This window comes from Rhinolophus ferrumequinum, chromosome 19 (genome assembly GCF_004115265.2).
Source record: "Rhinolophus ferrumequinum isolate MPI-CBG mRhiFer1 chromosome 19, mRhiFer1_v1.p, whole genome shotgun sequence".
NCBI classification, from domain to species: Eukaryota; Metazoa; Chordata; class Mammalia; order Chiroptera; family Rhinolophidae; genus Rhinolophus; species Rhinolophus ferrumequinum.
This window is the reverse complement of record NC_046302.1, coordinates 38,241,930-38,255,450: the sequence shown is the minus strand read 5'-3', so window position 1 is coordinate 38,255,450 and position 13,521 is coordinate 38,241,930. Positions and strand designations below refer to the sequence as shown.

The 13,521-nt window shown below is 50.6% G+C and overlaps 1 protein-coding gene across 2 annotated transcripts in view; it reads right to left on the bottom strand.

Annotated features, from left to right (window-relative positions):
- ARK2C (arkadia (RNF111) C-terminal like ring finger ubiquitin ligase 2C) overlaps positions 1 to 13,521 on the bottom strand; it is a 102,634-nt gene that overhangs the window by 21,017 nt on the left and 68,096 nt on the right. For both annotated transcript variants that reach the window (XM_033087695.1, XM_033087696.1), the window contains exon 2: positions 1,312 to 1,627. In XM_033087695.1, the coding sequence (XP_032943586.1) occupies positions 1,312 to 1,627 (316 nt within the window). The remainder of the gene's footprint in view (positions 1 to 1,311; positions 1,628 to 13,521) is intronic.

Here is a 13,521-nt window from a genome sequence, read left to right as displayed (position 1 = left end):
CTGCCTCTTCCTGGCTGTGTCTGTTGCAGGTCACCTGCCCCACCCAGGCTCTCTGTATCTGTTCCTCCTCCTATTACTTCCCTGGTCCTTAGCAGGCTGTCTTCAAGACAGGCAGGTATGCAGGCTCTCCCACCTCTGTGCACCCTATGCTCCTGCCATGCTCTTACTCCTCCATCCTTCTCCACACTTTTCCCAGTTTTTAGACCAAAGCCGCCTCCTGCAGGAAGGCCTCCCTGAACACTCCAGTCATGGCGACCTCTCCTCCCTCTGACCTCCTACAATACTTACTTTCTGTCCTAGGCTCCCAACTCCTACACTCATGGATGTGTAGAGCCTTAGAGATCACCTAGTCCAGCAGTTCTCAAAGTGTGCTCCAAGCACCACTGGGAATCCCTTCATGGGGTTTGTGAGGTCAAAACTACTTTCCTCATAATACTATGATATTATTTTCTTTTTCACTCTCATTCCCTCACAAGCGAACAGTGGAGTTCGTTAGAGAGATTTGCAAATATGCCTTTAAAAAGTCACTCTTCTCACTACATTTATTTATATATAGCTATTTTTCAAAAATGTATTGTTGGTATTAACATATAACGAGTTTGTTATTGTTATTTTTAAGTGAATTAATAAATATTTCTTAAATTTCTCAGTTTTAATTCCTAATATGGTATCGATTGTCATAACCCATAAACACAGAGCTTGCTGTAATCTTCAATAACTATTAAGAGGGTAAAGTTTCCTGAGGAAAAAAAGTGAGAACCACTGATCTAGTCCAACTCTTTCTCTTGACAGTTGAAGCTCCTGAGGGGAAGTGACTTGCGCAGGGTCCCACAGCTCTTTCACACCCTTTGATTAGTGTTGTCCAACTTACTCTCCATTTATTTCATAGTTGGTCTCTCTAACAAGACCAGGGACTCTTTGAGAGCAGGGCTGACCCAGCCATATTCTTTGGTATTCCTTAGGGACCTTGGCTATTAGAACCAGGTGATAAGGAAGCTAGAGGGGACATGAGGCATCCCTCCCACAATGTGGAAACGTTCATTGCAAGCATCATGGACCACCAGCTCCCCAGCTCTTGTCTCTGCACCTGGGCAAGTGTGACGGGGACACCACACTAGCTACCGAGGCAGGCAGCCCATGTAGAGTCAAGAGAGCGCTCATCGCCTAAAATGAATGTCTCAACCTGGAGCAAAAGACGCCTCCAGCACAGACCCACATAGTAACTGCCGGCCAAGCCCCGAGGGGTAACCTGCTGTCCCGCCCTTGGCCCCACACAGGCCCCGCCCTCGCCCCACCCCAGGAAGCACCCACCTGGGATGCGAAACGAGCCTGCGGTGCTGGGCTTCCAGGAGCTGCTGCTGCAGGAGGTATTGCTGGTGCAGGGCCTGAGGTAGGAAGGAGGGACCTGTGACGTCCTGGAACTGCAGGGTGGGCAGCGGGGTCAGCGACTGGTGCAGGGCGCCGCTGTGCTGGTGGGCCTGGGCCATGTGGGGGCTGAGGCCCGGCTGGGACTGGACCGGATGGGCCAGGGGGAAGTCCGGCGCGAGTTGCTGCGGCTGCGGGGGGCCCAGGTGGAAGTGGCGGCAGGAGGTAGCGTGAGGATGCTGAGACCTTTGAAAGGGGGCACCTGGTGAGGCAAGGACAGGGAGAAGACTCCGTGGGTACCGGCACTGCGCCCCTCCCCCACAGACACCTCCCAGTTCACGGCCCCAGGGACACCCTGCAGCTGGTAAAACTCAAGAGCTTCATAAGAACGCAGCAATGTCATCACTTTTATATCCATATGGTCATCTTTAGTGCTGCCAAGTAAAGGCTCTATACCTTATGTGTTGGAGGAGAGAGGGAGGGGTGCTTTCTTTAATGAATACATGAAAACATCCTGTTTTCAAAATTAACACACTTGTTAAAGGAGTTTTAAGGTCTCGGAGGCAGTTTGGCTTTCTTGACTTAGACTCCTTCCATGCCACCTCTTTGACCTTACAACCTTTTCTAATAGATGCCACATGGAGAACCCTGAATCCAGCCTAGCCAAACTCTGAACTTCACTGAAGCCTTGGCTATCCGGGACCCAGCCCAGACGGAGCCCTCATTTCCAGAAAGAAAACAGGCAGAAGTTGTTTTCCATGTAGTTTTAAGAAAAGAAAAGAAAAACTAATCACACAAAATAACTTTTATTTAAATAATAATTAAATAATTTGTTATAACTTATTTAAAAGCAGTCATTTTTAGTTATAAGCTGGGTTCAGGCTGCGTTTAATCAAGTCACCACTACTTTTCTAAATAAAATTGACCTGGATGACCAGCAGGCCTTACAAATTCTCCAGGAGCAAAGATGCAGCTCTTGGCACTGGAGTCCTTTAGTAAAGCAGAGAACTCAGCACTTCAGGAAGGTTTTCAGAGCCTTCCTGCTAAACGTGGCAGATTTAACACGTATCTGCTTCTTCCCAAACCTCGCTGATAGGAGAGCAAAGTAATAAAGAGAAGATAAACAGACAAAGACAGAGAGAACAGGAGAAATGACATCAGCAGGCAGCAGATGTCAACAGATTTTTGGAAGATGGAAAGCAGATGGAGGAATTAGCAGAGCTGAGAAATCGGAAACCAAGTGCCTACCAAAGGGACGGTCAACAAGGAGGGGACAGATCTTGCCACCCATGCTGGAAGCGTCAGCAGTTGGAGGCAGTGGCTTCTGTAGAAGCAGGAGAGAGAGGAGCTGAGAACAGGGAGGCTGATTACAAGTCTGTGAGGAGCAATTCTGCTTGGGTCTCCTCTCTTTTCCATGTGGGACACTGACCTCCCATCCCCTATCCTGGCATCTTATGGGGAAACTGAGCCAGAGGGTCTCCGATAGAGGATGGCAGGACACAGCACCAAACTGAAACAGGGGGCTTAAGTGAACATCTAAGCATCGATCTTTGGAAACCCCTCCCCCTTTCGGCCACTTGGTTCTGAAAGCACTATCATCCAAGGGACCTTCCCTTCACCTTCCATAGCCCCAGGCTGGAAACTGGTCCCAGAAAGAACTCTACAGATACTTCTGGTTGGAAGTACCCCAATAAAATGGCGGGTCCCCAGCTGGCCACTCTATAATGAAGCCCATACGTTGAAAAGTACACACACACAGGTTTCTGGAAGCTTTTAGTGACCTATTCTTCAATATGAACAGACAGCCCAATGGTGGCCAGTCTCGAGTAAAATTACAAAGTGAAAAGAGAGAAACTATACTATATTTTAAAAAAGAAAAATGAAATAAACTTAAAGGAACTGAAGTAATGCAAAAAAAAAAAAACAGGAAAAAAAATCTTCAAAATACTATCATTAATCTCCTCAGAGAAATAAGATGTTGGATCCATTAAACAACAGTTCTTCTAAAAGGTGCAAAGAGAAAATAAGAAAGAGCTCTTGGAAATTAAAAACATGAGAGGCGAAATCTGAAATTCAACAGAAACATTGGAAGAAACACTAGGGAAATATCCCAGGAAGCGGCAGCCCGCACCCCCCCCCCCCAAAAAAAAAAGACAATAGGAACTAGGAGGAAAAGGATACAAACAGTGAGGGATCCAGTCAGAAGAGTCTACGTTGACTAGTAAGAGAGAACAGAGGAAACAACAGAGAGGAAATTACGGGGGGAAAAAGAAATTACAAAAACTGAAGGCCTGAGTTTCTGGATAGAAAGGACCTCTGAGTGCCAGCAAAATTGATAGGGGAGAAACATCACACCAAGGCATCTGACTATGAAATGTCCAAACAGTTGGCGACAAAGAGATGATTCTAACACCTTCCAAAGAGAAAGCAAACGGGCTACACAAAGGTCAGAACTCAGAATCACATGAGATTTTCCAAGAGCAAGCTTAGAAACAGTAGATCAACTGCCTTCAAAGTACTGCAGGGATAGGGGAAGAGATTTTCAATCTAGAATTCTATGCCCAGCCAAACTATTAATCACATGAGAAAATAGAATTAAAGCCATTTTCAAACATGCAGGGTCTCAAAATATCAACCTTCTTGGAACCCTTTCTCCGAGAAACTCAAAGAGAGGAGCAAAGCAATAGGGGTTGACACCCCAAAGAGGTGGGGTTTCCCAAGCACACAGCTGTGTAGGGGCTCCAGCAACCATTTCAAGGGACGCAGGAGGGTAGGCAATCTAAGAGGGTATGGCAGGGGGAGATATTAACAAGAGGATAAGCAATAAATTTGGCTACATGAAAATAGTATTTGAAGGAATTTTACAATTTGATAGAGAATTTTGTAAGAATTTGTAAAAATGTCATAGAAAACAAGGCAACCAAAAACAATGAGGTAGTTATTACCTCCAGGAAGAGAAAACGTTGTGCAAGAAAGTGTAATCATTGTGCAATACTTGGTTCAACAGTGAACGATATTTATTATGAATAATAAAACAAACATTAATAAACTATATTAGAACAGAAAAGGACATTTCCCTCATAATAAGAAGAAAATAGCCAATAGCAAAATTGCAAAAGCAACAAAGAGATATAAGAATGTATTTAGAAATTTACTTAATAATTGATGTATTTCAGGAAGTGCATACCCGAAGAAGAGTTGGAAATATTGAGCTTTGGGGAGCAGGACCGTGGTGGGGAGGGCAAGGGGCAGATAACTGCTCTGTCACTAAATGTGACTTATATCAGTGCTATTTGACCTTGTAAATGATGTGCATGTCATTGATAGATTTTTTTTTAATGTTTTAAAAATAAATACTTGCAAAACAAAATGAAAATCAAAAGAATTTCTGACTGCCCTCAAGTGAGCCAGAAAAGAATTCTCTAGAACCTTAATTTCCACAAGCATTCTGGATAAGCTTCGATGAGTCCAGGGACTGTGGCCTGAGCAAGCAGGTGAGATGCCCACCCCGAGCCTGATCTTGAAGCTCCCTCCTCCTGATCCCCACTAACCCATCACTCCCTCCCCCAGCCATCCACATCAGTCTATTCAAATCTCCAGACACACCGTGCCCATTCCCACCGAGTGGCCTTTGCTCACGCCTCACCGGCTGCCTTCCCCATCTTAAAAGGTCACCTCTCAGCTCTTCTGAAAATGCCTCCCCTGCCCACGTCCCCAGGGATGCCATCCTCCTCTGCATTACTATAGAATGCCCTGTCTGTACCACGCACGGGGCACCTGGCAGTGGCTAACTTGAGCTGTTTCTTCACACTCGCCTCCCCCAGCTGGCTGAGCTCTGTCTTACTGTCTCTGGATCCCCACATACCTCGCTTGGAGTTGGCATTTAGTAAAGACCAGGTTGATTGACTATTGGAGGGACTGAGGGGGAAACAGTGGCTCACAGGGACGGACGCCATGAGGCTGGTTGAAATCTGACTGGTTTGAAATTGAGTGGGAAGGAGGGTGGCAAGGAGGGCTTGGGCAAGCCCTGGGTTCTAAAGCTGTGGCTTGGCAAGCACAGGTCAGACGGGGCGAGCCAGTGTCCTCTCCCTGGGGCACTGGTCGAGCCTCTCACTGCCAGGAACAGCAGGGGCATCCCTCCCACAAGCCCATCCTGCCACAAGGGTGCCCACCTGCGAGGGGGCGGTTTCTATGGAGACCCAGTAGGAAGAGGACTGACTGAGTCCCCTAGCCTGGAGAGGTGTCCACTCTCCTGCAACCTATGCCCTCCAGTTGATGCACTGGAGGGCAGGTACCCTCAATCAGGACGGACAGCAAGAGAAAGGTGAACGAAAGTATCTATTTGTCCCATTAATATTTCAGACAATTTCTACCTGCAAAGGTCCTCTGACTTCTGTTTTGAGACTCTGTACCCCTCCCCTGTCATCTCTATCCCCAGAGGGTTTTAGGTGTCATCACCTGATTGGAAGGGAATTGAATCCAGGAGCCATTCATTCAGGGACCCCCACCTGGCCGCAGCCCTGTGTCACGTGGGGTCTGTGAAAGTAGCAGGTACTAGCTGTTCTATTTGGTCTCTAAAACCAGAGTGAAGTTCTAAGCATGGGCTGTCTGGGCCCATGACAAGCCAATGATTAGTGATGTCTGAACAACACTTACATCCCAAAATGCCCCCATCGATAGACAACCTACAATTTTTCCCACTAGAATTACTCCATTGGGTTAAAAAATGATCTCTAGATGTCCCCGATTACACTATCCATTTATCATATTTACCCAGGGCTGAAATGCCATCAGTTGCATTCATCATGAACTAAGATTCATCATGAACTAAGTACCATTTTCGGGGAGACGGGAGAAGGACCGGTCTCACAGAAACAAAGCACCACTCGAGTTTTTGTAAGACAAATTCATTGCAGAAGCGTGAAGAAAAAATATGTGCATCTTAGAATTCAGGAAATCCATGCTGACTGTTGGCACCTCTGACAGCTGGTTGGGAGCAGCTCCTTCAAGGGGCAGGGGCATGAGCGAGGGGGGCAAGCTGGGGAGGAAGGCCCCGGTTTAGCTCTGCACAGCTCGGGTACAGGAAACCCCTGGTGTGGGGCTCGCCTGATGCCCACCTGGCACACGCAGGACACAAGAGGTGCTGCTCAAGTGCCAGGGGACTGGTGGCTGATTCGTGCCTCGTGGGCAGGGAGCCTGAACAGGCTGACAGCTGGAGAGTGGGTGGATCAGAGGACGGAAGAAACCACACAGCCCCACAGGGGAGGGAAAGGTAAGGGAGAAGCAGAGGACTCGGGCCTAGGGCTGTGGCAGGTGGATGGAGATAACAGAGGTAAGTGTGGAAGACTCACTGACATTCACGTGGCAAATGACAGAGTGGAGATTTTACCAAGGTCTTTTCTGAAAGCCAGTTTTTGCTAGGAGGGCGGGTGCAGAACCAGGGAACTAAGACGCTTGAAAAAGCAGAGGTGGCAGTTAGGGGACCTCCCAAGGAGGAGAGGGGTGCAGAATCGGGGCCAGGACTCCCAGAGGACACAGTGGGCCCATCTGTGGTTTCCTCCAGACTGGGGAAGAGGAGCCTGGGCAGAAGTCCCGAGGGGCCAGGCCAAGAAGTCAGAATGACAGAGACATCCTGAGACAGCAGAACCATGAGGCCCAACAGGCTTCTCCAGAGCAGGCAGCGTCCTGAGCTGGAGGAATAGCCTCGCTGTCCTACTCTGGACCAACATGGTCCCCCTGACTAATGTAACTTTCAGCCTTATCTCATTCAGAGTTGAGCGGCATTGCGTTCAGTTCCTTGACCTAAGAGAAAAGGGGAGGAACAGGCTGTGTGGTGGGAGAAGGACAAAGGTGGGAACCTGACATCTCAGGATGTCCTGCCCCCCACCCAGGCCACCCCTGGGAATGATCACCTTCTGCCAGTGGGCGCCTCCGGCACCAGGCTGGCCCACATCCCTGTTGCAAACCCCCCAGCCTACCAGACCAGGGCCACGTCTCCCCCGCTGCTCCCAGGGGTGCGCGACCCTAGGAGAGGAGGGTGGGAACCAAACCCTCCAGGTCTCCAGGGAAGCCAGCCTGGCCGTCCCATCCTCCCCAGGCCCGTTCTCAGGGTGTCAGGTTCCCTGCTGTCACTCAGCTCATTGACCCAGCATCACTCTCCCTCACAACTGGGAGCAGAACAGGCATCCGGAAGGAGGAGGGGTAGTGGTGCCGGGATGGCCAAGGAGACTCCCTCCTGAAGGCGCCAGGACGGTGTGGGGAGAGAGGACAGGGGACAGCCGGCTGGCAGGGACCAGGGACCAGAAGGCTCACACTTGTCACTGCTGAGTGCTTCTTCGAAGCTAGGGCTAGAGTCACATATTTCTCCTTTCTGAAAATCCTGCTTTCAGGTTGCGAAGAAAACCCATCTTTTGAAAAGCAAATTTATGCCCACAAGAGGCCAGCAAGGAAGGCTTCCTGCTACCAAAGAGGCTTTCAGAGCCAGGCAGTTGTCCGGTATAGGAGCTCAGTCCTCGTGGCCAGGGTGCCTTCCCTCCCCATCAGACCTGATGGGACATTGGACTGCAGGCCCTAGTTGCTTAACATGTGACCCACAATGACGCGACAACTGCTCTGACACACCCGCTAAAATCTCTCCGCTGGCTGGGGCCACAGACATCTTCTAGCCAGGCCTCTCATCTCGCTCCCAGGAAGACGTTTGTGAACTGAACGTTGTGACTGCCCCAGAGTCCCACAGCTGCACAGCCCAGACCCTGGTCTCTCGCCACCACCCCCTATTGAGATAAGTGTGTGAGTGTTCTGTTGCCCTGTCCAGCACTGAAGTGGGCTGGAGACAGTGAGAAGCAGGGCAGACCAATGCTGACCTTTGAAATCCGCCTTCCACATGGCTGCCACATTATCCTAATACCCAATTTGGAACATTCTGTAACCTGCCCAAACTCCCCTCCTGGGGTCTCTCTCGGTCTCTCTCTCTCTCTCTCTCTCTCTCTCTCTCTCTCTCTCTCTCTCTCTCTCTCCCCCTTCCCTCTCTCCTCTCCCAGACCCGTGGGGCCTTGCCTGCCTGTGGGCCTACAATGGCCATTCTCTACCCCCCGGTCCTGCTACCCTACCTCACTAGACAGTTGCATCCTGTCCAACCTCGACTACCCAGGACAGATCTTAACTCTGAGATATAATCTACCAGCTGGATGTGACTCCTCTATCCATTGGATTTGTGGCATTTGCCTGTGACACTTGGCATTTTACTTGTGGACAAATTTTATCTCCAATCATAAGCTGCGAAGTGAGTGTTTTCATGGCAAATACCATTCAGTAAATGCCCCTTGTTCTTAGAAGGGGCTTAAGAATTTTCTAAGATGGGAAGGAGGGGGGATGAGATGAAAATGAGAGAATGGAGGACAGAGGAAAAGAGAAAGAAAGGGGGAGAAAGGTGACAAGAACACAAGGAGGAAGAGGGAAGGAAGGAAGGAAAAGGAAGAAACACCTCCATTATCTTTAAAAAAAAAAAGTTAAGTGTCAAATTATCAGCTGCTAAGGAAATATGGTTCTTCACGGGGTCCTCAAACAGTGGAGCTAAATGAGGCTCAGAGATCACACGGCCTTCGTTCTCCGGATGAAGACCCCATGGCCAGGAAGTGTGAGGTGGCCTCTCCGAGTGCTCTCGGGTAATGTACAAGTGGGGGCCAGAGTTGTGGCCTCCGAAGTGCAGTGCGGTGTGCTGTCCCCTGGCCTGCCATTTCAGAGTCCCCCTCCAAGAACCCAGATCCCCGTGCACCATATACGTGCACACATGGTATTCCCTGAGAGAATACCATTCCACTTGCCCAGGAGTGACATGCCATGGCCCCGGTGGTCCCACCTCCCTCCCTATCCCCATCCCTCTCCTGAGCTTCCCCAGAAGGAAACCAATTCCTGCCTAAGGAAATAACCATGAAATGGCACGAGACGAGCTGCTGGTCCTCATGGAGAACGGTTTTGAATCTCTCCTGGGGGAGATGCTATGGCATGGCCATGCTGAGTAAGATTGCTTAGGCTCAGTCCACCGTGGCCAGGAGCCCCAGGCCTCCTCCCTGGCCTAAGAAAATGCCCAGGGCGAGCCCCAGCTTTACGGGGGAGCCCAAGGTGTTTCTAGCCCATCGGGTGCTTCTGTCTCAAGGCAATTCCTACGGGGCCCCTGGAAATCCTCATGCAAAAGGCTTCATTGGGGTCCCACTTTTCACAGGGTTTTGGTGATGAAAAAAGATGGCAGAAACTTCTGGGGTACTGGCACCGATTTGGTGCACCTCATATTAACACGGACCCTGGACTGTGGTGCTGGGACCAGGCTTATGAGGAAACTCGAGTCGTCTGGCGTGAGGTCAGGTAATAGCTGCAGGCAAAGGGCGTAAGGTCTTCCTGGTAGATTTGGGTCAACATAAGGAAGACATTTCTTAGAATGTCACCTTGGCCTCTGAAGTTCCTCCTCATTGAGGGTGTCCATGCTGAGGAATGTGAACACTGCAGTAGGTGATGGCCTGGAACGCATCCAGGTCCCATTCTAAGCTCCCCAGGATACAAATTCACGACACCTACCCCCCGCCTGATCATAGTTAGGCCAGACTGCTCTATGAAGGCACAGAAACGCTGGCTTGGGTGATGGGCGGAAAGAGGAAGGAGCGCGGCAGCAAGGAGAGCGGAAGGCTGAGTACTCAGAGCCCAAGCCTGGAGGCCAAGCCTGGAGGCCGGAGCCCAGGTGCGAGGAGGAGATGCCAGTCAAGGCAGGTATCCAAAGACAGACTCCCTGTTCTACTCAATGTATCCCCGACTCCAGGAGCCTCCTCTGCCCGCTGCACTGACAGCTCAGAATTCCATTTCCTGCATCTTCTGAGCCTCCCAGTGGCCCACTGACTGTGCCAGCCTGGGACACATCCAAGTTCCATGGGACTAGGTAATGCATCCTTTGTGATCCATCCATTCAGAGGCAGGCTGCTTGGGGAGTTAACACAGGAAAGATGGGGGAGGGACATATTGTGGGGAGTTTTGAATGGTGGAACCAGGAGTCTGGGGTGTACTTCATAAGCTAGCTGCTTGACTATATACCAGACAAATCAGAAGAATATGGAGAATGACCATTTGCTCAGAACCCAGCTTCCTGAGCCATCCGGGCTTTCTTATCTTCTCCAGGTGAATTGGTTTAACCTCTCTTGCTCCAGTCTCATCAACCCCAAGAGGCCTATTCCCTGGCTTGGGTCCTTGGGCTGCCAGAGGTCTGCTTTCCTCCCTCTCCGTAGTTTGGTTCCCTGACCAACAGAGAACACACAGGGCCTGGAAAGGAAGTGATATGCCCAAAGGGATCCCTTACAGCCAACAGCAGCTTTGAGAATGCTTCCCCAGGGCCAGTCTTTGATCTCTAATGAAAAGCTCCGCTTCTTCCAAGAAACTGAATTCCCCACTCTCAAGACACTGATGGGAGGAGACTCTCCATCCTAAGGAAGCCTGCTTACCCATGGGCAGGAGACAATTAAACAGCAAACCTCCAGCAGCAGCAAAGGGCCAGTATTTGGCTCCAGTTGCTGTCAGGGGCCAGGAGTAAGGGAAGGGAGCGGCGGGGGTCGGGGTTGGGGAGGGTGTCTGACTATAAACAGGATGCAATTACAGAAGAAAACCCCTGTGGGTAATGGTACAGTCTTCTGGGCATCATCCATCCTAGAAGATACCTTTCCTCATAAAGTAATGCCAAATGCCATCTAATGCCAAAGAGGCTTATAAAAAACATTCCCGCTGTCGTCAGAGGAGGACATTTTGTGGAGGGCGTCTATGGTCATAAGACCTCTCACTCCACGAAGGCAGAACCTGGCTCAACCTCAGTCACTTCCACCTCTAGTGTCTGACACAGATCCTAATACATACTAGTAAGAACTTGCTAAAGGAAGGGAGGGAGGGAGGGAGGGAGGGAGAGAGGGAGGGAGGGAGGAAGAAAGAAGGGAGGGGAGGAAGGGAAGGAGGGAGGGATGGAGGGGAAGAAAGAAAGGAGGAGGGAAGGAGGGAGGGGAGGAGGGAGGGGAAGGAAAGAGGGAGGGAGGGAGAGAGGAAGGGAGGGAGGAGGGAGGCAGGGAGGTAAGTGTTGAACATTAGGACGTAGCCTCTTGCTAAAAGCCTCAGTAGTCTGCAAAACAGCTGCCTGCCAGCATTCAGCACTAGTGGGTTTGCCTGGTGGCAGAGGAACACATGTAACTATAGGAACTAATGTGTAAGGTATTAGGTTGGTGCAAAAGTAACTGCGCTTTTTGCAATTATTTTTAACCTTTTAGACCGCAATTACGTTTGCACCAACCTAATAGAAAGACTAACCTGAGAGACACTGCAGACAAAAAGATTGGAATTCTTTCCATGAATATTGGGGCCTAGTTGCAAGTCCAATATGGACCCACGTGGCCCAGCACACGAGATAGTCAGTACAAATCACAACCAACTAACCCAGCAGTGGTTTCTGACCCAGAAAGAACCCGCCTCCTGCCTGACCTGACAGAGGAAGGAGGAGTCTGCCCTGGGATTGGTGTCCGTTGTAAATCACACGTAGTTCCTCGTAGGTTATGAGTTCAGATATTCTTGATAAAGACTCAAGTAAATGTTAGTACAGCAATTCCCGAAGCCCCAACAACTTTCACAAAGTGGTAGGGCTCTCACGTTAGCATTGCCCGGTACCCCAAACAGGCAGACCAAGTTCAGAAACCCGTTTCAACTAGGACTCTTCCTAGTGAGGTTTGCAGAACACACAGTCCACGGACATAAAGGACCTGTGAGCACTGTGGACGGGCCTGAGGGTAACACCAGTCCTCTGCCTCCCTTTCTCCCAGGAGAGTTCGCATTCTCCTGACCGCAAGTTTTCCTGCACTCCTCTGCCCTGCTCCAAGTCTGGCCCTCATGCCCATTCACTCTGAACTGCAATGGAGAAAAGTTAAGGCAGTGGCTTTTCTCAGGAGCAGTTGTTTTGGCAAGATCGCATCATGAAGTTCTAATGGTGGAATTTCAGACAGCAGCCAGTGAGTCTGGGCACTGTGGGAGTTCCCGGCCCTGCCATGCCCCTGAAATCAAATTACACCAGCGGGCAGATATCCACTAGCTTTCAGAGGAAGCCAGAGGCAATTAAATTAGATTCCCAGCCATTACTACTCATGGGTATCTCAATCTAACACCCTGGGGTGGGGTGGAGTGGTGTGTGTGTGTGTGTGTGTGTGTGTGTGCGTGTGTGTGTCAGAGACAGACAAGACAAGGAGAAGGGAGTGAGGGAAGATGCTGGAAGAAATATATGAGGGAGGAGAAAGGAAGGCAGGAGAGAGAAGGCTGTAAGAGAGAACAGGAAGAGAGATAACAAAAGAGAGTGAGGGAAGAGAGAGGAGGGAGTGAGGGATGGAAAGGAGGGAGGGAAGGAGCGAGGGAGGGAGGGAGGAGATGCCTGGAGAAGCAGGGTTATAGGCATCGCAGAACTGACAGGTCCCAGCAACAAAGGCCCACCTCAAGTCACCTCGGGTGCCTCTGTCAGCTCCTCACCTGTCCCTGGCTTGGCCTGTGACTGTGCCTGCCTCCCCCTGCCTGGGTGGCCCTCCCTGGGCAGGCTTGGGCCAGCTGTGCCCTTGTTCACTCCACTCATTGCTTTGTATCTTGTATAGTTATCAGTCCTGGTCACTATCCTTCCAACCAGGTCACCCCAGCGAGACTGAGAACGCCATGTGCCTGCTCCCATGGAGGCTGGCCCTGGGCAAGCCCTCAGGAGAGCAACTGATGCCCCCGACTTCGTATCTCTGGCCGCAGCCTTCTGATGTGCAAAATGAGCACGCAGTGCGTCACCTGCCCACCTGGCAGGGGAACACTATGGGCACACCTGTGAAAGTGCCTTACAGAGGACAAACGCTTCTACTGTCCCCTGGGCCCTGCCCGGTGCTGGCTGCAGAGATGGCGCTCCAGTAGCACCCACTCCTCCCAAGTCTCCTCTCTCCCCACCAAGCCCCAAGCATGGTCTGGGGTGAAAGCCAGGCAGGGAAGAGTAGTCAGGGCACCCAACAATAGGCCACCCCAGGGCTCCCTGCCAAAGGACCCTGGTGAGCCTCCAACTCCTGCGATGAACCCAGGGACCAGAGAGATTCATGAGGCAGTAATAGCAGTCCACCAGAGCCAAAA